Source organism: Scyliorhinus torazame, chromosome 22, assembly GCF_047496885.1.
Source record: "Scyliorhinus torazame isolate Kashiwa2021f chromosome 22, sScyTor2.1, whole genome shotgun sequence".
NCBI classification, from domain to species: Eukaryota; Metazoa; Chordata; class Chondrichthyes; order Carcharhiniformes; family Scyliorhinidae; genus Scyliorhinus; species Scyliorhinus torazame.
The window spans coordinates 12251835-12274389 of record NC_092728.1 but is presented as its reverse complement, the minus strand read 5'-3'; the positions used below and the strand labels follow the sequence as shown (position 1 = coordinate 12274389).

Genomic DNA, 22555 nt, shown 5'->3' with positions numbered 1-22555 from the left:
TTTGGTTGGATCAGGGAAACTGTTTCCTCTGGCATGAGAGCAAGCACCTCTGTGCAGGACAAGAGGACAGAACCTTAGAATTAAAGCCAGGACTGCGGCTCATTGAATATATTCAAGGGCTGAATTAGACAGATTTTTCAATCGACGAGGGGAGTAGAGAGAGATTGAGGGGAAAGCGGAGGCAGGCCCAGATTCAGATCGGACTTGAACAAGCTGTGAGAGGCCTCTGGCCCCTAATTTCTTATCCTGCCTCACAAAGCTGTCGAGGCTGGGGCTCAATTGAAAACTTATGATTTATGTGGATAAAGGGTATAACATTGATTTTAAATTCATTTTTGCAATGAGCGGGTCTCTGGCTTGTTATTCCAGAGTCGACTGCACCAGCGACTGCAGCGCAATTTGAAACACAGTTCCAGTTCGGAATTACTATGCCTCGTATTCTAATCAGTCCAATGGAGTCTTCCGGCAGGAGAGGATAGAAGGGCTGAATGGCCATGTCTTGTTTCTAGGTAACATCCGAAACACAGGAGGGTCAAGTCTAAAAATCACTGGAAAGACTTCCTTTTATCCCTGCACCACCAACCCATTTCCACAGGCCACGCACTAGCCACTGATGCCGCAGTGAAAGCTGGCTGCTGGGAAATGGGACCATGTGGGGAATCTGTGCTACTGGGAGTCAGCGACATTGCGACCAAAGTCATAACTGGGCCCCGCGCAAATAAAAGCAGTCGGCAATGCACACACTAACACCTTGTGAGAAAAGTCACTCCTCCACATGATTCTTGCACTCGGCTAGAGTTCCAGAGAGAGAGGCCGTCAGTTTTTCAGCATCCTACCTAACCCAGCCCTGCTCAATCCAGTCCCGTTACAAATGGACAGCTGCCCCAACGTCTGGCAGGGGAGCTGCTAACCGGAGAACCCCCAGCTTTAAGTCAATCTGTGCACAGCTAGATTCCAGCGAGCAACAATGTGACCCGGCGACAGTACGAGCGCTCACCTCTGCTCTCCGACAGGGCCTGGCTCGGTTTGACCTTCCGCAGTGGTTGCCAACTCCGAGGGCGGCCCCCCCGGTTCTTCAGTTGCTGGCCTCGCCTGCTCGCTGCCTCCCGCGCCGAGGCACTCTCCTGCTGTTTCCTCCAACATGCCGGACACTGGACTGCTCGTGTCCATGGGCGAGCCCTCCAGCTGACTGCCCACTGTCACCAACGCTTCAGAACCTTCCACTCTTTCTGGAGACTGGGAGGCTGAGATCAAGTATGCGTGCGCAGGCAGGCGAGAGAGAGAGAGAGAGAGAGAGCGAGCGAGCATGGGAGCATGCACACGAGAGCGAGAGAGAGGGAGGGCGCGCGAGAGAGGGAGGGCGCGGCGGCGAAAGGGAGGGCGCGGCGGCGAAAGGGAGGGCGCGGCGGCAAAAGGGAGGGCGCGGCGGCGAAAGGGAGGGCGCGGCGGCGAAAGGGAGGGCGCGGCGGCGAAAGGGAGGGCGCGGCGGCGAAAGGGAGGGCGCGGCGGCGAAAGGGAGGGCGCGGCGGCGAAAGGGAGGGCGCGGCGGCGAAAGGGAGGGCGCGGCGGCGAAAGGGAGGGCGCGGCGGCGAAAGGGAGGGCGCGGCGGCGAAAGGGAGGGCGCGGCGGCGAAAGGGAGGGCGCGGCGGCGAAAGGGAGGGCGCGGCGGCGAAAGGGAGGGCGCGGCGGCGAAAGGGAGGGCGCGGCGGCGAAAGGGAGGGCGCGGCGGCGAAAGGGAGGGCGCGGCAGCGAAAGGGAGGGCGCGGCGGCGAAAGGGAGGGCGCGGCGGCGAAAGGGAGGGCGCGGCGGCGAAAGGGAGGGCGCGGCGGCGAAAGGGAGGGCGCGGCGGCGAAAGGGAGGGCGCGGCGGCGAAAGGGAGGGCGCGGCGGCGAAAGGGAGGGCGCGGCGGCGAAAGGGAGGGCGCGGCGGCGAAAGGGAGGGCGCGGCGGCGAAAGGGAGGGCGCGGCGGCGAAAGGGAGGGCGCGGCGGCGAAAGGGAGGGCGCGGCGGCGAAAGGGAGGGCGCGGCGGCGAAAGGGAGGGCGCGGCGGCGAAAGGGAGGGCGCGGCGGCGAAAGGGAGGGCGCGGCGGCGAAAGGGAGGGCGCGGCGGCGAAAGGGAGGGCGCGGCGGCGAAAGGGAGGGCGCGGCGGCGAAAGGGAGGGCGCGGCGGCGAAAGGGAGGGCGCGGCGGCGAAAGGGAGGGCGCGGCGGCGAAAGGGAGGGCGCGGCGGCGAAAGGGAGGGCGCGGCGGCGAAAGGGAGGGCGCGGCGGCGAAAGGGAGGGCGCGGCGGCGAAAGGGAGGGCGCGGCGGCGAAAGGGAGGGCGCGGCGGCGAAAGGGAGGGCGCGGCGGCGAAAGGGAGGGCGCGGCGGCGAAAGGGAGGGCGCGGCGGCGAAAGGGAGGGCGCGGCGGCGAAAGGGAGGGCGCGGCGGCGAAAGGGAGGGCGCGGCGGCGAAAGGGAGGGCGCGGCGGCGAAAGGGAGGGCGCGGCGGCGAAAGGGAGGGCGCGGCGGCGAAAGGGAGTAAGCGCGTGTCAACAAGAGAGTGCGCGTCAGCGAGAGAGAACGCGTCAGCGAGAGAGAGAGAGCGCATTAGCGAGAGAGAAAAGTTAAGCACAAGTTATCCACCATGACATTTTTAAATGCAAAGTCAGAACGAAATAACAAAAACATTCGCTCTTCAGCACTCCTGTTATTTCCCCTGGAATATAAGGGCAGGTGACTTCCCCTTATGTACTGTTCAATCAACATCAGCAAAGCAGATTAACCTACAGAAACGTGATGTTGCTGATCATTTAGCTGCGGGAAGGGATGGGGCAATGGCGTTTATTTGAGGGGGGGAAACCTTTCTCGGCGAGCCCACAGGAAGCTGCTTCCCTTCCCTTCCGATGCTGGTTCCTCTTTTCACCGGTATCTCCCACACTCTCGACATGCTTCCCCACCCCCACCTCCTCCCAAGGTATGTAGATGGGAATGGAGGTACAGATGAGCCAAAATCGGATTGAATGGCACAAGTTGATGGGTGGACTGGCGTCCTGCCATTCCCACGTTTCCCCGGAGCCCTTGAACCTACATTTGCAGTACGCACGCGCAATGTCCCAACCCTGTTGTTCGATTGCCACTGGTGCGGGCTTGATCGAGGTGCATCGCTGCTCCATCGCCTGACCTACCTGTCGTCGGTGCCGGCGACATTTCCATCTGCAGGGCCTCAGCCTCTCCGCTCGGTCTGTCCGGTGCTGTCTCAATGGGCATTAGGGATTGCGCGGTCACATCCTCGGCAGATCCCAGCTGCAAGGACGAGGCCTGGCCTCCAGGCTGAAGGGTGGTCAGGGGCTGCTGGGCGGTCTCCAGAACGCCCAGGGCCTGGCTCTGTACACTCGGAGTGCCCTCCATTGAGGCCGGTGCTGGCAGGAAGTTCTCCAGTCGAGGAGTATCCAACCCAGTGGAACCAACGACAGGCTGTTCAGTGTCTGGAAGGAAAGTTTAAAAAGAAAAACATCAATGCATCTGTGTTTACAACACTCCTCCAATTAAAAAATGCAGCACTGTGACGTGAAGTCCAGAAACTACCACATTTTAGCCGTTATAGGATGCGGTCTGCGTCTGTGATACCCCCACACGGCGATGGGAGGGGATCTGTGTCTGTGATTCCCCCACAGGGCGAGGAGACGGGAGTCTGTATCTGCAATTCCCACACATGGTGATGGGACGGGGGTCTGTGTCTGTGATTCCCCCACACGGCGATGGGACGGGGGTCTGTGTCTGTGATTCCCCCCCTCGGCGATGGGACAGGGTTGATTCCCCCACACGGCGATGGGACGGGGTCTGTGATTCCCCCACACGGCGATGGGACGGGAGTCTGTGTCTGTGATTCCCCCACTCGGCGATGGGACGGGGGGTCTGTGTCTGTGATTCCCCCACACGGCGATGGGACGGGGGTCTGTGTCTGTGATTCCCCCACACGGCGATGGGACGGGGGTCTGTGTCTGTGATTCCCCCACACGGCGATGGGACGGGGGTCTGTGTCTGTGATTCCCCCACTCGGCGATGGGACGGGGTCTGTGATTCCCCCACACGGTGACGGGACAGGGGGTCTGTGTCTGTGATTCCCCCACACCGTGATGGGACGGGGGTCTGTGTCTGTGATTCCCCCACACGGCGATGGAACGGGGGTCTGTGTCTGTGATTCCCCCACTCGGCGATGGGACAGGGGTCTGTGTCTGTGATTCCCCCATACGGCGATGGGACGGGGTTCTGTGTCTGTGATTCCCCCCCTCGGCGATGGGACGGGGTCTGTGTCTGTGATTCCCCCACACGGCGATGGGACGGGGGTCTGTGTCTGTGATTCCCCCACTCGGCGATGGGACGGGGTCTGTGATTCCCCCACACGGTGACAGGACAGGGGGTGTGTCTGTGATTCCCCCACTCGGCGATGGGACAGGGGTCTGTGTCTGTGATTCCCCCATACGGCGATGGGACGGGAGTCCGTGTCTGTGATTCCCCCACACGGTGATGGGACGGGGGTCTGTGATTCCCCCATACGGCGATGGGACGGGGTCTGTGATTCCCCCACACGGTGACAGGACGGGGGGTCTGTGTCTGTGATTCCCCCACACAGTGATGGGACGGGGGTCTGTGTCTGTGATTCCCCCACACGGCGATGGAACGGGGGTCTGTGTCTGTGATTCCCCCATACGGCGATGGGACGGGAGTCTGTGTCTGTGATTCCCCCACAAGGCGATGGGACGGGGGTCTGTGTGATTCCCCCACATGGCGATGGGACAGGGGTCTGTGTCTGTGATTCCTCCACACGGCGATGGGACACGAGTCCATATCTGTGAATCGCCCACACAGCAATGGGACTGGAGTCTGCTTCCCCCACAAGATGATGGGACACGGTTCCGCACCTGTGATTGGCCCAGACGGCGATGGGACAAGGGTGTACGTCTGCAATTGCCCCACACGATGATGGGACACGGGTCCATATCTGTGATTCCCCACACAGCGATGGGATGGGGTGTATGACTGCGATTCCCCCACACAGTGATGGGACGAGTGAAAGGTATGGAGTTAAATGTCTGCTCCCATGGAGAGCTAGCACAAACAAGGCGAGCAAAATGGCCTCACTCCTCAACTCGCACCGCTCTCGGATGCTAACTTGGCATCGGCACGGCAGCACAGTGGTTAGCACTGCTGTTTCACAGCGCCAGGGTCCCTGGTTCAATTCCCGGTTTGGGTCACTGTCTATGCGGAGTCTGCATGTTCTCCCAGTGTCTGGGTGGGTTTCCTCCCACAAGTCCCGTAAGACGTGCTGTTAGGTGAATTGGACATTCTGAATTGTCCTTGTGTGTACCCGAACAGGCGCCGGAATGTGGCGACTAGGGGATTTTCACAGTAACTTCATTGCTGTGTTAATGAAAGCCTACTTGTGCCAATAAAGATTATTATAATCTAATTCCTGCGGCACGTCTGAACACTGCCTGAGGCCACAAGCCATTGCAGGCAGTGGGTTATTCTGCGTGATTAACGGGATATCAATTGGGCAGATTTGGGGGTTTGGTCATCAATGACGGGCAGCACAGTGGTTAGCACTGCTGCCTACGGTGCTGAGGACCCGGGTTCGAATCCCGGCCCTGGGTCACTGTCTCTGTGGAGTTTGCACGTTCTTCCCTTGTCTGCGTGGGTTTCACCCCCACAACACAAAGATGTGCAGGATAGGTGGATTGGTCATGCTAAATTACCCCTTAATTGGAAAAAATAATTGGGTACTCGAAATTTAAAAAAAGAAGGAAATTAATGGCAAATTAAAAAATCAATGACGCTCAAACTTCCCAGCTCATCGGAGACAAACCAGCGACTGAGAAATACGGGTTCAAACAAGGATGAGGAACAGAGGAGAAAGTGTCTCCCAAAACAAGTTGCGATGATCAGGAACACGCTGCCTGACAGGACAATGGAAGCAGATTCAATTTGTGGGGGTTCGGTGTGGTGAGAGGCTGGTGGCCGTGAACCCTGCCTACCGCGCATATACCCACCCGTTAACTGGCCATGTGTCCTCATGGCTTCCAGCGCTGCTTCGGCAATCGAGGCAGCCATGTTGCTGATGGCTTCATTCGTGGCTGACAGGCCGCTGGAGCTCACACCTGTGAGGGTGCAACACAAAGGTATCAGGACCACTGAAGGGCAGCTCACAAAAAGGGGGTGGGAGGGAGGGGGGGGGGTGGGGAGAAGAGATAATGGAGAAGGGCACAAAGTGAACAACACGTAGCAGAGCTTCACCAAGTAGGGAACTAAAACTGGATGGGGCGCACTGAACATTCAAGCCAGCTCCCAGGAGGACAAAGTCGAGGGCTGTGAGACTAAGTCACGATTGTTGCGGCCGATAAAATAAACTGAACACAAATCAGCTTAGAAAGGCAATGGGAAAGGGTCCTGACTTAGTGGTTTGCGTTGTTCAGGCAAGTCTGATCTGCTCACCAGGACTTTCTCTCGTTCCATTAGTGCAGAGAAAGTTTTACTCTGAATCCAACCTGTACCTGTCCTGGGAGTGTTTGATGGGGACAGTGTAGAGGGAGCTTTACTCTGTATCTAACCCCGTGCTGTACCTGCCCTGGGAGTGTTTGATGGGGACAGTGTAGAGGGAGCTTTACTCTGTATCTAACCCCGTGCTGTACCTGTCCTGGGAGTGTTTGATGGGGACAGTGTAGAGGGAGCTTTACTCAGTATCTAACCCCGTGCTGTACCTGTCCTGGGAGTGTTTGATGGGGACAGTGTAGAGGGAGCTTTACTCTGTATCTAACCCCGTGCTGTACCTGTCGTGGGAGTGTTTGATGGGGACAGTGTAGAGGGAGCTTTACTCAGTATCTAACCCCATGCTGTACCTGTCCTGGGAGTGTTTGATGGGGACAGTGTAGAGGGAGCTTTACTCTGTATCTAACCCCGTGCTGTACCTGTCCTGGGCGTGTTTGATGGGGACGGTGTAGAGGGAGCTTTACTCAGTATCTAACCCCGTGCAGTACCTGTCCTGGGAGTGTTTGATGGGGACGGTGTAGAGGGAGCTTTACACTGTATCTAACCCCGTGCTGTACCTGTCCTGGGAGTGTTTGATGGGGACAGTGTAGAGGGAGCTTTACTCTGTATCTCACCCCGTGCTGTACCTGTCCTGGGAGTGTTTGATGGGGACAGTGTAGAGGGAGCTTTACTCTGTATCTAACCCTGTGCAATACCTGTCCTAGGAGTGTTTGATGGGGATAGATAGAGGGAGCTTTACTCTGTATCTAACCCCGTGCTGTACCTGTCCTGGGAGTGTTTGATGGGGACAGTGTAGAGGGAGCTTTACTCTGTATCTAACCCCGTGCTGTACCCGTCCTGGGAGTGTTTTATGGGGACAGTATAGAGGGAGCTGTACTCTGTATCTAACCCTGTGCTGTACCTGTCCTGGGGATAGTATAGAGGGAGCTGTATTCTGTATCTAACCCTGTGCTAGGGATGTCTTGGTCGCTTCACTGCTGGCTCCCTGAACACGCATTTGCACTTGAATGAGAATTTAAAAAGTCAAAAACCAGTTAAGAGTGGCAGACGTTTTGTTTTAATATTTCCCACCTCAAGCTCTGAAACTGCACCTTACAGAGAACCTTGATAACCCCGACTTCCAAACACTACTATTAAAGCTGTGTTCTCCCCTGTTGGTTGCTTGACTGCTCAGCGAGGAAGGCAGTAGGTTGTATCGTTATCTCCAAGCAGGCAACGTAGAAAAATAACTAAGAGGGAAATCACTGCCCTACAACTATACAACCTACTACCTCAGCGTGCCGAAGCATAACGAACCAGTCACTCCTCTTCCAGGAGGTCAAATCCAAACGCTAGCCGAAGTCTCAGCAGAAACCTGACACTTTCATTTTACAAAGTGCTTTCCTGGAGTTCGGAAACTCCCACAGTGCTTCTTCAGATGCGCCGTAAAGAATTAAAAGCACAGAAACAAGAGCATTCGGTCAGTTTGTCTGTGCTTGTGCTCCAGACAAAACTATCTCCCCCCTCACTCAGCATCTTAACGGTCACATAACATTCGGCCAGTGTGTGTTTATCCAACTTCTCCTCGTAAATACACCTCTGTTATTCGCCTCGATCACTCCCTGTGGGAGCGAGTTCCACAATCTCCCCACTCCCTGGGTAAAGACGTTTCTCCTGAATTCCGCCCCCCCACCCCCCGGCAAATCCACTGATTGGGTTGGTTAGTAAGTGTCTTGTATTGATGACCCACGACTTCTGAGTGCCTATCGGAAGTGGAAACATCTCTATCGGAACCCCTTTCATCATTTTAAGACCTCGATCAGGTCACCTTATTCAACCTCGACAAGACCAGCCCCGCCCGTCCAATCTTTCCTGACAGTTATAAACCTCTCAAGTCCTGTAGCCAGTGGGTAATGTCGGAAATACTGCTGCCAATTTGCGAATGCCCACAAACAGCAACGTGATGATGAGCTGATTGTCCTGTCGGCAATGCACATTGAGGGGTAAGTATTGGCCGCAAGACATGGGGGGGAACGACCAACTCTGCTCTTCTTCCAATAGGCCTTAGGCCTGCATAACAGCAGGCTGGGCCTCAGTTCAATACCTCATCTGAAAGGCAGCACACCTCGAGAAATGCAGCACTCCCTCAGTATTGCACAACCCACTGCATGCAGCGGCTGTACTTGCGGACGAGTGGAAATCGGGCAGATAAACTGTCAGCCTATTGTGACAGCTTCTAAAAAAAGGAACAGCATCTATACATACAACCTTCCCAACGGTGCATGTGAAGAGCGCGCAGCTTTGGAGTTTTGGCAGGCGAGTTTGCCACCGTAGGAAAGACAGTAGATTGTATAGTTAACTCCGAGATCGGGTATGACCCTAAAACTATACAACCTACTACCTCATCCCAAAGGGCACCATTCCATCTCCAACCAGTCAGCGATGATTAACACTGAAGAGTGAACACGTTAGCATATAAAACACATACCAGAAGAGAATTCCAATGTGACAAAGCAGTGAGGTCACGTGGGGAACAGATAGAGGCACAAAGTCAGAGCTTCACCCGATTTCTGATGGCACACTGCTCTCTCTCACTGCAGGCCTAGTATCTCCTGCGCTGGACCTTAGGATGCGCTGCTTGCTCCCAGCTAAAGTCAATTGCATTGCCGCCTGCTTATGAGTGCACACACAAGCACATCCTGGCATTAATTTCCTTCTTTTTTTAAAATTTAGAGTACCTAATTTATTTTTTCCAGTTAAGGGGCAATTTAGCCTGGCCAATCCACCTACCCTGAACATCTTTGGGTTGTGGGGGCGAAACCCACACGAACACCAGGTGAATGTGCAAACTCCACACGGACAGTGACCCAGATTGAACCTGGGGCCTCTGCGCCGTGAGGTAGTAATGCTAACCACTGCGCCACCGTGCTGCCCATTAATTTCATTTTGTTCAGCTTTACTCTGTATCTAACCCCGTGCTGTATCTGTCCTGCGAGTGTTTGATGGGGACAGTGTAGAGGGAGCTTTACACTGTATCTAACCCCGTGCTGTACCTGTCCTGGGAGTGTTTGATGGGGACAGTGCAGAGGGAGCTTTACTCTGTATCTAACCCAGTGCTGTACCTGTCCTGGGAGTGTGATGGGGACAGTGTCGAGGGAGCTTTACTCTGTATCTAACCCCGTGCTGCTCCTGTCCTGGGAGTGTTTGATGGGGACAGTGTAGAGGGAGCTGTATCTAACCCAGTGCTGTACCCGTCCTGGGAGTGTTTGATGGGGACAGTGTAGAGGGAGCTTTACTCTGCATCCAACCCCATGCTGTACCTGTCCTGGGAGTGTTTGATGGGGACAGTGTAGAGGGAGCTTTACTCTGCATCCAACCCCATGCTGTACCTGTCCTGGGAGTGTTTGATGGGGACAGTGGAGAGGGAGCTTTACTCTGTATCTAACCCCGTGCTGTAGCTGTCCTGGGAGTGTTTGATGGGGACAGTGTAGAGGGAGCTTTACTCTGTATCTAACCCCGTGCTGTACCTGTCCAGGGAGTGTTTGATGGGGACAGTGTAGAGGGAGCTTTACCCTGTATCTAACTCCGTGCTATACCTGTCCTGGGAGTGTTTGATGGGGACAGTGTAGTGGGAGCTTTACTCTGTATCTAACCCTGTGCTGTACCTGTCCTGGGAGTGTTTGATGAGGACAGTGTAGAGGGAGCTTTACTCTGTATCTAACCCCGTGCTGTACCTGTCCTGGGAATGTTTGATGGGGACAGTGTAGAGGGAGCTTTACTCTGAATCTAACCCCACCTTGCTTATAGGAAGCCTTTTGAACGCATTCGTTCCGCCCACCTCTTCCCACATGCCACATCACATTGTCTTTGTTACACTGAGATACAAACATAGATGGATACAGCAGGTGTAGATTCAACCGAGTAGGGCACTAACCTGTTTGACTCTTGTCACCTTGAACAGACGAGTTGGTCGCTCTGGTGGAACCCGCAGCCTGCTGTACAAACAGTGACAACAGTTAGCCCAGTGGCGTCCGTGCAAACCAAACAAATGAATGAGATCGCCCACACAATCAACTTTTCCTGGATCGCTACTTCAATCTAAACGTGACATGTTTGATGTCCAGCAAAAGGCACAGAAGACGCAGGATTAACAGGTCCTCGGACCAATTGGGGAGTGCAGCTTGCAGTTCCCCCACCCTGGAGAGTTCACATAACAGCTACCGTCTCAAATCACTCACCGGTGCATTCTGCTCCTTGTTCTCCTTCTCCTCCTTGGCCTTCTCCTCTCGCCTGGCCTCTTCCTCTGCCAGCTGCTTGCGGCGTTTCTCCCTCCGCTCCTCCAGCTCCTCGTCTCGCAGTGACTCCAGGTGCTGGATGATGGGCAGCTTCACCACTTTGCCAATTGGGAGAGGATTCCAGAGTTAATAGTGCAGCGTTCCAGAGCCCCGTGAGCCCACACCGTCACTCCCTCCCTCCACAAGGATAGGAGATGCTGACCTTTGTCCCACCTGCTCCGTCACATCCACTGTCAAGGGTGTCCAGTGAATGCATCACTCAGGATGACACCGTCCTGCAGTAGGCAGATGCCAGCTCAACCTCAATTGGTAACACCTTTATTTCAGAATTTCATGGGTCCAAACCTGAACTCAGAATCCAAGGCCAGTAATAATGACCAAGAAACCATTGCTGATTGCTGTAACAAGTGCCATATGCCTGGGCCTCTGGATTACTAGTCCTGTAACATTACCACTGCGTCCCCCCAACCTCGAATGTATTGAGATAAGAACGTGACAAGTGCCATACGCAAATCTTAAAGAATACGGTAACCTGCCTGGTACCTGCCTTCAGACCAGAGACCCAGTCAAAAGAAATCTTGTGCCTGTGGTCCCGGCCACTGAAGTCCGTACTTAGTGCTTAAGCTTTGAGTCTTGGTAACTTGTGCGGAGCTTATTAGAACACTGGCTAGTCTACATACTAAGCATGACATAAAAAGCATTAGAGTAATCTGGTGGCTGTAGGGAGGGATTAAACTTTCTCCGGACTGGGAGAGGGACAGGTGACTCACGGGCCTGATTGTGTACGAGTGGCGCGTACGCAAACTGCAGGCCTGTGGGCAAATTCAGCTCTGAAGCATTGCCCAGGAGCAGAGGCCAGGCCGCTGGTGAACAAGCTCTCGGGCATTTGCTGCAGGACACCAGACACCTGCGGCACTGTACACAAGCTGGCGTGTGGGAAGCGAGAGGGGGAATTGAAACACGGCCGCTTGTTTTGGTCTCCTCCTGCTTCCCCTCCCCCATCTTTGTTCCCCAGGCGTAAATGTTTCCTCCGCAACTACTGACAAATTCTCACCTGCCACGCAGTCGTGCATGCTTTCTGCATCCAGTACTTTGCATTCCTCAGTCCAGCGCGTCAGTGCAGTCGGAATGCTCGACAAGGTCCCTGCAGAAAAGAGTATTATAAGTGATGCGGTCGAAAGGGCCACAGCGGCGAAGCAGTCCCTCAACTTAAATGGGAAAACATTTGCCTCACTGAGTTGGAAGATCACTGGCTTTCACTCCAGTCAACGAACTGAGCCCATAATACCAGCCTGGTCTCCCTCCTGCGAAACAGAGTGTGCAGCACCATCCAGGGTGCCATCCACCCTCCCCAAAGCCTCTCCACCATCCACAAGGCCAAGTCAGGAATGTGATGGAACATTCCCCACTTGCCTGCATCAATGCAGCTCCAACTCCACAAGCTCAATGCCATCAAAGCACCAAGTTAAACATTCACTCCCTCCACCACCGACACATAGGGGCAGACGTGTGCACCATCTACAAAATGCACTGCAGTAACTAGCCAAGGCTCCTTTGCCAATACCTTACAAACCCATGACCTCTTGCACCTAGAAGAACAAGGGGCAGTAGACACATGGGGAACACCCCCGCTTACAAATTCATCTCGGAGCCACTTACAATCCCCAGCCCCCCAATCGCGCCAGAAATGGTTGGGTTCTGAAGCCCCTGGATCCAGGTCCCTGCCCCCGAACCACTGCCCTGCCTGGCGCTGAAATCCCCATGTTGCCCGGCTCACATCCGATTCGCTGCTTCACCTGCTTGGCTGGTCGTGGCTGTCTGGTCGTGGAAGAAGTCATCCAGGAGGTCGTCGTCCGATCGGGCAATGATGTGGACGTCATCGTTGCCCACCAGCAGCCTGGCGCGGCCGCGGCTCTGCAGGGGCAGGCTGCTGCTGAGCTGGAGGATATCCGCTGCGGCCGAGGGCCCAAGCAATCTGCATGCGATAACAAGCCGGGGCACAGGTTAATAGGGGCAGAAATAGGACAAAAGCAAACAACACAGTTCATCACGGGAGCAACAGAATTCAAAAGCAGAGTAACAATACCAAACTTGTATTGATCCCGGTTAAACCACATGTAATACGCACAGGCTCCAGCTGCTATTATAAAGATACAGAAGCCCGAGAATAGGGCAAGAAAATTACGGACAGACTTTCATTTATCCAGTACCTTTCACCCACTTAGGACATCTCAAACTAAATGTGCAGTCACTATTGTAACAAAGGAAACAAGGCAGCCAACTGCACACGGTCAGGGCAGCACGGTGACGCAGTGGTAGCACTGCAGTCTCACGGCGCTGAGGACCCTGGTTTGCATCCTGGCCCCGGGTCACTGTCCGTGTGGAGTTTGCACATTCTCCTCGTGTTTGCGTGGGTTTCGCCCCCACAACCCAAAAGATGTGCAGGGTAGGTGGATTGGCCACGCTAAATTGCCCCTTAATTGGAAAAAATGAATTGGGTACTCTAAATTTAGAAAACAAAGTCTTAAAAAACTGCACACGGACAGCAAGATAGTGGCGCTCCCTCAGCACTGAGCCTCCTCCTCCGACAGTGCGGTGCTCCCTCAGCATTGAGCCTCCTCCTCCGACAGTGTGGCGCTCCCTCAGCACTGACCCCCACTCCGATAGCATCGCACTCCCTCAGCATTGAGCCTCCTCCTCTGACAGTGTGGCGCTCCCTCAGCACTGACCCCCACTCCGATAGCATCGCGCTCCCTCAGCACTGAGCCTCCTCCTCCAGTGCGGTGCTCCCTCAGCATTGAGCCTCCTCCTCCGAGTGTGGCGCGCTCCCTCAGCACTGACCCCCACTCCGATAGCATCGCGCTCCCTCAGCACTGACCCTCCGACAGTGCAGCGCTCCCTCAGCACCGACCCTCACTCCGATAGCGCGGCACACCCTCAGCGCTTACCATTCCTCCGACAGTGTGGCGCAACGTCAGTGCGAACCCTACTCCGATAGCGTGACGCGCCCTCAGTACTGACTCTCTGACAGTATGGTGCTCCCTCACCACTGACCTTCCGACAGTGCGACACTCCCTCAGCACTGACCCTCTGACAGTGCAGCGCTCCCTCAGCACTGACCCTCCGACAGTGCGGCGCTCCCTCAGCACTGACCCTCCCACGGTGCAGCGCTCCCTCAGCACTGACCCTCCAACAGTGCGGCGCTCCCTCAGCACTGACTCTCCCACAGTGCGGCGCTCCCTCAGCACTGACCCTCAGAGACGAGAGTGCTACCTATCAGTCACAGAAGCAACGGATCTTGCTCCAATCACGCAAAGCAGCTGAAAAACAGTGAGCTCACAAACCAACACGCTTCCTTCAGATGGGAGCCGCAGTTTTAATAATTTACCTTTGCAGGATGAGGGGAGGGTTTGGCTGTCTGTTCCCAGGGTAGTGCACGTGGATGGTGTGGCCCGTGTTGGCAGCAAACGGCCGGATGGCCCGCTGACTGCGCCCGATGCCTTGCGTGAGCCGCGTGGTGGAGGATCCCGTGCCCAGCGTCAGGGCGCTGTGATCCGCGTGCCGAACCATGAGCGGGTGCGTGGCAGGAATGTTACCCGGTGCCGGGGGTATATCTGCTAGGAATAGAAGAGAAAAGTTAGAAAGGGAAGCGTCTCGATTTGTAGTCTTTACATTCAGTGTCATGGAGCGATCAGTTTTGGGACAGGGAATCACAGCAATCAAAAACTCAGCAACTCCAAAGATCAGCACGGTTTAGATCTTTGAATTTTCTATTTACAACAGTTTTAAGCCACAGAACCACACAGCTGACCTGTAATTTCACCAAACACTGCTGTTTATTATGTTATAATATATTAATATTTATTATATTAATTCCACATAAACCCAATTCCTTTATAGTTGTAAGGGCGTCGGAGAGGAGAGAACATTTTCTCTGCAAGCTAAGGAATGTCAGTGCCGGGTAGACAGAACATATCGATGAGATAGAACGTACAGTGCCCTCTACACGGTCCCCATCAAACACTCCCAGGATAGGTACAGCACGGGGTTAGATACAGAGTAAAGCTCCCTCTACACTGTCCCCATCAAACACTCCCAGGACAGGGTCAGCACGGGGTTAGATACAGAGTAAAGCTCCCTCTGCACGGTCCCCATCAAACACTCCCAGGACAACTACAGCACGTCGTTAGGTACAGAGTAAAGCTCCCTCTGCACTGTCCCCATCAAACACTCCCAGGACAGGTACAGCACGGGGTTAGATACAGAGTAAAGCTCCCTCTACACTGTCCCCACCAAACACTCCCAGGACAAGTACAGTACGGGGTTGGATACAGAGTAAAGCTCCCTCTACAATGTCCCAACAAACACTCCCAGGGCAGGTGCAGCATGGGGTTAGATACAGAGTAAAGCTCCCTCTGCACTGTCCCCATCAAACACTCCCAGGACAGGTACAACACGGGGTTAGATACAGAGTAAAGCTCCCTCTAACTTTCCCTATCAAACACACCCAGGACAGGTACAGCACGGGGTTAGATACAGAGTGAAGCTCCCTCTACATGGTCCCCATCAAACACTCCCAGGACAGGTACAGCACAGGGTTAGATACAGAGTAAAGCTCCCTCTACACTGTCCCCATCAAACACTCCCAGGACAGGTACAGCACTGGGATAGATAAAAGTTAAGATTCTGCTGGATTGACGCTGCCCGGTCTCCTATTAATGCAGGGCAATTCACAATTTCCTGCCAAACTGCCCTGAATTTACACAGTTTTCTCGGTCAATTGCACCCAGCCCACGCAGCGGAGAGAGCTAGAAGCCAGCACTTCTGAGTTTGGTTCAAACCCATGTCTAAGAGTTGAAGGGACAGCTTTCTAACTTGCATCACCCTGCTGTTAACTCTCTCCTCGATCCTTTCCCAACAAGCCTGTCAATTAAAAGGCAACTGTGAGGTACTGCAGCGAACACACGTCACGGCTGAACAAGGGCAGTCGCAGTGGGCTGATGCTGCGCTCTTCCGCTGAGATTAGATGCCTCGTCCTTAGCACACCCAGGGTTGTATATACTTAATTGAAGCCTTTTGTAAAGAACCACGTGGAGAATCTCAAAATGTTTGCATATCTGCCTCCTGCACGTTGTGCTCCCCCGGGATGACACGCAAATCAGCAAGGCGACAAAATAGCACCACGGGTACCCCCTCCACCTCGCAAGGAGCTGGTGGATCAATTGAGACTTTCAGGAAGGAGATTGGTAGATTTGTTGCTCAGTGAGGTGGGGCAAGGGAGCAAATGGAGGTCAAATACAGGTCAATCATAGTCTGAATGAGTAGCAGTGAGTGGAAAAGAAGGGGAGGGGCTCAGTGGCCTACTTCTCTTCCTGCGCACATCCCATGCTGTTCCAGCAGGCTTCGCAGTTCAGAGATCTCAACCTCATAGGGAAATGAGGCGTTAAGTAGGAGCGGAGATCCCTCTCGTGGAACAAAGCATTGAACCTGGTCATCTCCTGGCCTTGAACAGAAAGTCAGCTGAGGCTTTGGCCCAGTCACAATACTCACTCAGTTAAGTCATGCCATATCTGCCAAGAGGGGCTTAGGGTTAAAGAACTAAATAAAATGCCAAGGCTGAAACATTAAGCTGCTTGAGTGGAGCAGCCGTTACCCGTTAGCTTTGAGACCAATGCAAGTCTTTTGAGACCCTCCCCTTGACCACCACGCATGGTTATCACTTCCAAGAGAAAACGAGACCAACCCAGAGTCGAAAGACCAGTTAAGATTCTTAATGCGCATCAACATTTAGCAAGAGCGAATTCTCAAGTCCAAGGGGTCTTGTCCAACTGAACGAGATAAAATGCAGGCTTGGCACTTTGCTGGGCCCTTACTCACCCCATTGCCTCGTTTGAAAGTTTGAGCAGCGGAGGTCAGGAATGGCTTAGGCCTGCTGCTGGATCAGCTGTTAAAGGGCAGGAGCTGCCACACACACCAGGCTCTGACGGCCATAAGCTCCAGTCGGAGGTTTCTGCCTGACCTGGAGGCAGCTGATGTCTCGAAGTTCCATTAGCTGTGGTTCCTCGGAGCTGCTACAGACCTCCTTGCAATCATCTGATTTTTAGACATCTTGAATTTAAATTTTGGACAAGGCCCCTTCTGCAACGACTTTCCAAAATCAGAACGGCCCCTTCACCAGGAAGTGTGTTTGATCACAAAATTGCACCTCTAATACGCAGTGTTACTAAAATTACAATGGGGGGGATTGGGGTGGGGGGGGGGGGGGGGGAAGAATTAAAAACTCCAATCAAGTGGCCACGTTTAACATTTCTCGCAGGGGGGGGCATGAGGCACAGTGGTTAGCACTGGGACTGCGGCGCTGAGGACCCGGGTTTGAATCCCGTCCCTGGGTCACTGTCCGTGTGGAGTTTGCACATTCCCCCCCATGTCTGCGTGGGTTTCACCCCCACAACCCAAAGATATGCAGGTTAGGAGGATTGGCCACGCTAACTTGCCCCTTAATTGGAAAAAAATAATTGGGTACTCTAAATTTATCTTATAAAAACATTTCTCGTTTCCCGTGCGTTACTGTGACTGTCCAGGGCAATCACGGCTTCTTTTTTTTTTGTTTAAAAGATTTTACGTTTCCGAGTATTGCAAACACCAAGATCTTACTTGAATCTGTTTTGGGTATTTGGGAGAGCTGGACATTTGTAGTTGGACGAGGGACTACGCTCAGATAGCACCTAAATCAAGACAGTGCTCCTGTGGCTACATGGGCATCCTGACAGCAGCAGTCTCATAGAACGGGGGGGGGGGGGGGGCAAGCCCATTTAGCAGCCCCCCAGTCCCCATTAAGGACAAGGGGAGGATGGCAAAGGGAAGGCAAGAGAAGGGAAGTGAAGATAAAACAAAGGAGAGAAAAATATATGGACGAAAAATAGAACAGAAAATGAAGCCATGATACCAGAAGAAGACCAAACTGGAACAGTGAGATGAGAAGCGGAGAACACAACACGGCCAAGAAAGGAGAGGTAATAGCCAACAAATTCAGTTAGATCTGAATTGATGGTCTAGGGATGCGCATTCAAACACACTCACATCCCATGCCCAATTGAAGGGGTTGAGGTTTAAAAAAAGGCATCCCGTCAGCTGAGAGGCCCCAAACAAGAGGTGGTCCTTTAAGCAAACATAAATGCACTGAGAGGAGAGAGAGATTCCTCCATGTGTTAGAATATTGCACAGAGGGTGACTTCTTCCGAACTACAATCAATTAATTGCAGGCTTCGATATCGGGGGGGGGGGGGGGGGGGGGGGGGGGGGGGGGGGGGGGGGAGAGGGAAAGAACAATAAACAAACTCCACCAGATACTTCAATACAGTTCTTCAATTTAATGTGAGCTGGGTATCAAACTGGCACTAATTTGCGATGCTGTTTTCCTGGTTTTAATGTGAGGGGCGAAGACCTCCCAGGGTATGTTTTTGTATGTTATATGGTCATTTGCTATAAATGTTAAAACTGAACAAAGACCGTTAAAATGGCTGCATCTATGTCTGTCCACGACCCCCAAATAAAAGCCACTTGGCAGTTTTAGAAAAACTCACACCTCGTTATCTCCGAGGAGTGACTAATGACCGTCTGTGGGCATTACAGCCCAAATTCAAAGAGAGCTATGCAAAGACAATCTGCATTTAATAACCCAGAATGGCCAGAAGGTGAAAGATAATCTGCAAAGACTGGGAATGCCTCATCGAACTTTGAGTCTCGACTCTGGGACCCATGTGAAACAATAATGTGGTCTCTGTACTGTAAAACTTTATTTTCTCCATCTCTCTCTTTACTGTCCAGGTGATGGCGATGTTGCAACCCTCCACCCACGCTTCGAGGGCGTGCAAACAAAATTAACCCCTTGAGTTCATCCTATTTTTTATGGGGTTACAAATAGAAAAATTGATCACACAGAGGGGCAGGGAAATAACTGGGCACAGTTTCAAACAAAGAAGAAAAGTACAGCACAGGAACAGGCCCTTCTGCCCTCCAAGCCTGTGCCGACCATGCTGCCCGTCTAAACTAAAATCTTCTGCACTTCCAGGGTCCGTATCCCTCTATTCCCATCCTATTCATGTATTTGTCAAGATGCCCCTTAAACGTCACTACCGTCCCTGCTTCCACCACCTCCTCCGGCAGCGAATTCCAGGCACCCACTACCCTCTGTGTAAAAAGCTTCCTTCGCACATCTTCTCTAAATTTTACCCCTTGCATCTTAAACCTATGTCCCCTCGTAATTGACCCCTCTACCCTGGGGAAAAGCCTCTGACTATCCACACTGTCTATGCCCCTCATAATTTTGTAGACCTGTGTCAGGTCACCCCTCTACCCAAGTCATTCCAGTGAGAACAAACCGAGTTTATTCAACCTCTCCTCATAGCTAATACCCTCCATACCAGGCAGCATCCTGGAAACCTCTTCTGTACCCTTTCCAAAGCCTCCACATCCTTCTGGTAGTGTGGCGACCAGAATTGAACACTATGTTCCAAGTGTGGCCTAACTAAGGTTCTGTACAGTTGCAGCATGACTTGCCAATTTTTATACCCAATACCCCGTCCGAGGAAGGCAAGTTTGCCGTATGCCTTGACTACCTTCTCCACCTGCGTTGCCACTTTCAATGACCTATGGGCAGCACGGTAGCATTGTGGATAACACAACTGCTTCACAGCTCCAGGGTCCCAGGTTCGATTCCGGCTTGGGTCACTGTCTGTGCGGAGTCTGCACATCCTTCCCTTGTGTGTGTGGGTTTCCTCCGGGTGCTCCGGTTTCCTCCCACAGTCCAAAGATGTGCAGGTTAGGTGGATTGGCCATGATAAATTGCCCTTAGTGTCCAAAATTGCCCTTAGTGTTGGGTGGGGTTACTGGGTTATGGGGATAGGGTGGAGGTGTTGACCTTGGGTAGGGTGCTCTTTCCAAGAGCCGGTGCAGACTCGATGGGCCGAATGGCCTCCTTCTGCACTGTAAATTCTATGATAATCTATGACAATCTATGATAATCTATGACCTGTACACCCAGGTCCCTCTGCCTGTCAATACTCTGGAGGTTTCTGCCATATACTGTATATTTCCCACCTGTATTAGACCTTCCAAAATGCATTACGTCACATTTGTCCAGATACCCCACCAACTACCTGAAACATTCACTCCTCCACCACCGGCACACAGTGGCAGCATCAACAAGATGCACTGCAACAGCAGGTTCTTTCAATAGCATTTTCCAAACCCATGATCGCTACCACCTAGAAGTACAAGGGCAGCAGACACATGGGAACATCACCACCTGGATGTTCCCCTCCATGCCACACGCCATCCTGTTTTGGCATTCAGGTTTCCAAATGGCATTCGCCCACCCACCAACAGCTCACCAACTCCAATGGAGTTGTCTCACAGACTCCAGGCGCCAGACGCGCAGTAGATTCCTTCAGGACCTCAGCTGGTGTGGGCTCTGCAGGTGCGTGAACTGCCACTGACAGAATGAGACACTGGTCAAGTCACCCCATCTAAAAAGCTGCAGAACTTACATACGGCAACTCAGCATCAACTAGTGAGTGGCATTAGCAAAGTGCCCTCAATTTATACTGGCGGGTGTATGGTTTCTAGAGCCCCCTTCGTCAACGGTTGCAGTTCATGCAGTCCGATGGCATAGGTACACCCACAATGCTGTTGGGAAGGGATGGCAGTACTTTTAGATTTTGATATAACAGAGTGCCTCGCTGGGTCCATTTCAGAGGGAGAGTGAAGAGTCAAACACAGCGCAGTGTGGGAGTCTGGAGTCACATGTAGGCCAGACCGGGGTAAGGACAGAAGATTTCCCTCCCTAAAGGGGCATTAGTGAACCAGATGGGTATTTACGACAATCGATAAAGTTTCATGGTCACGGTTACAGAGACGCCCAAATTCCACCTGCTCCCCGGTGGGATTTTAACCCGTGTCCCGCAGAAAATCAGCCAGGGTCTCTGGATTACTAGCCTGCCCACTGAGGCAATCTAGTGGAGTGAGACACCGACTCTCAGACGGCGAGCAGTTTCTGACGTGGCAGGACACAGAATCTATGACAGCTCCAGGGTCCCAAGTTCGATTCCCGGCTGGGTCACTGTCTGTGTGGGGTCTGCACGTTCTCTCAGTGTCTGCGTGGGTTTCCTCCGGGTGCTCCGGTTTCCTCCCACAAGTCCCAAAAGACGTGCTCGTTAGGTAATTTGGGCATTCTGAATTCTCCCTCTGTGGACTCGAGCAGTGCCGGAATGTGGCGACTAGGGGCTTTTCACAGTAACTTCATCACAGTGTTAATGTAAGCCCACTTGTGACAATAAAATGATTATTATTAAGAAACAGGAGCTGTTAACGAGAAGCTGCTTTAATGAGATCCCCGTGCTTTCCTGATGTTTACTTTGGCGGGAAACCCACCAGTTGACAACAGAACATCTACAAGTGACCAGCTACAAACCTCAGCAATGGTAGTGAAGGTCCCACTGGTTGAGTTGCCAAACAAAGTGTTGGTACATTCGCGGATTGCAATTAGTGCCAGTTTTAAATCTTAACAAAACAATGATCTTTACACCGCCAATTTGTTCTGAGTTGCAGCAGGTTTAAACTTCTTCACGACTATGTAAAATCAGCAAGGGCTTAGACAGAGTCAGTGAAGAGGAACTTCTTCCGATTGAATGATCATTAAGCAGAGGTACAGGTTTAAAGTGGCTGGAAAAGGAGCCAGAGGTGACGCAAGAGAGGGGTGAAACGGACGAGCGGTTTGAATTTGAAAAGTGCTGCCGCATTGGGAGGCGGATACAGGCTCAGTTCAACGGGAATTGAAAATGAAAATGGCAGGCATATGGCCAGGGAGTGGGAGTAACTAGATTGCTTTCTGATACAGCCAGTGTAAACCCAAAGAGCCGGATAGCCTCCTTTTGAAGACAGAAAAGAACGAAGAGGTAAAACTAAAAAAAAAACAGTGAATTGGCCATTAACCAAGTCTCCTAGAATATGTGCGAAGAGGCCCCATGGTTGATAAGTGGGGTTGACGATTTGACACCCCCCCCAACCCCAGGGACCACCAATCATTTAGAAACACTGCGCAGAACACAAACGTTCTGCCAACCTAAACGCCACGTCACCACGGAGAGTTAACTTCTAGAGCTGGTGTGAGCAGAATAGAAGCTGCAGTCCTACCATTGATGTCACTGCCATTATTTTCATCGTGCACTGCTACAGGGAGGTGAAATATACGGCTGGCAGCTGCACCAAAACTCCCAAAGAGACTGTCTCCACGGAAGGGATCGGCTGACAGTGAAAAAAACAAACGCGTGCTTTTGGTTGCTTGGTTCGGTTAGGGGCTTATCAGTAACTAGAGTGTGCACACACATTGACTTCCACTGCCATTGACCTACCACAACCCCTTACCATCCCCCTCCATGGCTCCATCACAATCTCCTTGTTCTCTCCGCCAAACCAACCATCCACCATTTCAAATGTCAGTGGAACTTTGTTCCATTCACAGCGTAGGGGCACACGCGCGCACAGACACACGCGCGCACAGACGCACACGGCACACACACACCCTCCCACTTTTGGCCCCCTCCATCAATGCTCAGAGATGCCTCCTACAGTTGTCTCCCCTCTATACCTGTATCTTTCTATTCCATTCTCCCTCACGTGCATATCCAGCGTCTCTCCGCCCCCACCCCGTGTCCTGAAATGCATCAATGTGGAGATGCCAGCGTTGGACTGGGGC

At 53.1% G+C, this 22555-nt stretch overlaps 1 protein-coding gene across 9 annotated transcripts in view; it reads right to left on the bottom strand.

Annotated features, from left to right (window-relative positions):
- The window catches only part of huwe1 (HECT, UBA and WWE domain containing E3 ubiquitin protein ligase 1), a 262886-nt gene that overhangs the window by 148220 nt on the left and 92111 nt on the right, over window positions 1-22555 (bottom strand). For 7 of the 9 annotated variants that reach the window (XM_072487894.1, XM_072487901.1, XM_072487897.1 and 4 more), the window contains 8 exons: window positions 14189-14417; window positions 12597-12775; window positions 11855-11944; window positions 10744-10898; window positions 10440-10500; window positions 6031-6138; window positions 3166-3465; window positions 998-1244 (listed from right to left, as the gene is read on the bottom strand). In XM_072487894.1, the coding sequence (XP_072343995.1) occupies window positions 998-1244; window positions 3166-3465; window positions 6031-6138; window positions 10440-10500; window positions 10744-10898; window positions 11855-11944; window positions 12597-12775; window positions 14189-14417 (1369 nt within the window). The remainder of the gene's footprint in view (window positions 1-997; window positions 1245-3165; window positions 3466-6030; window positions 6139-10439; window positions 10501-10743; window positions 10899-11854; window positions 11945-12596; window positions 12776-14188; window positions 14418-22555) is intronic. The other 2 variants (XM_072487895.1, XM_072487896.1) reach the window with 2 other exon arrangements.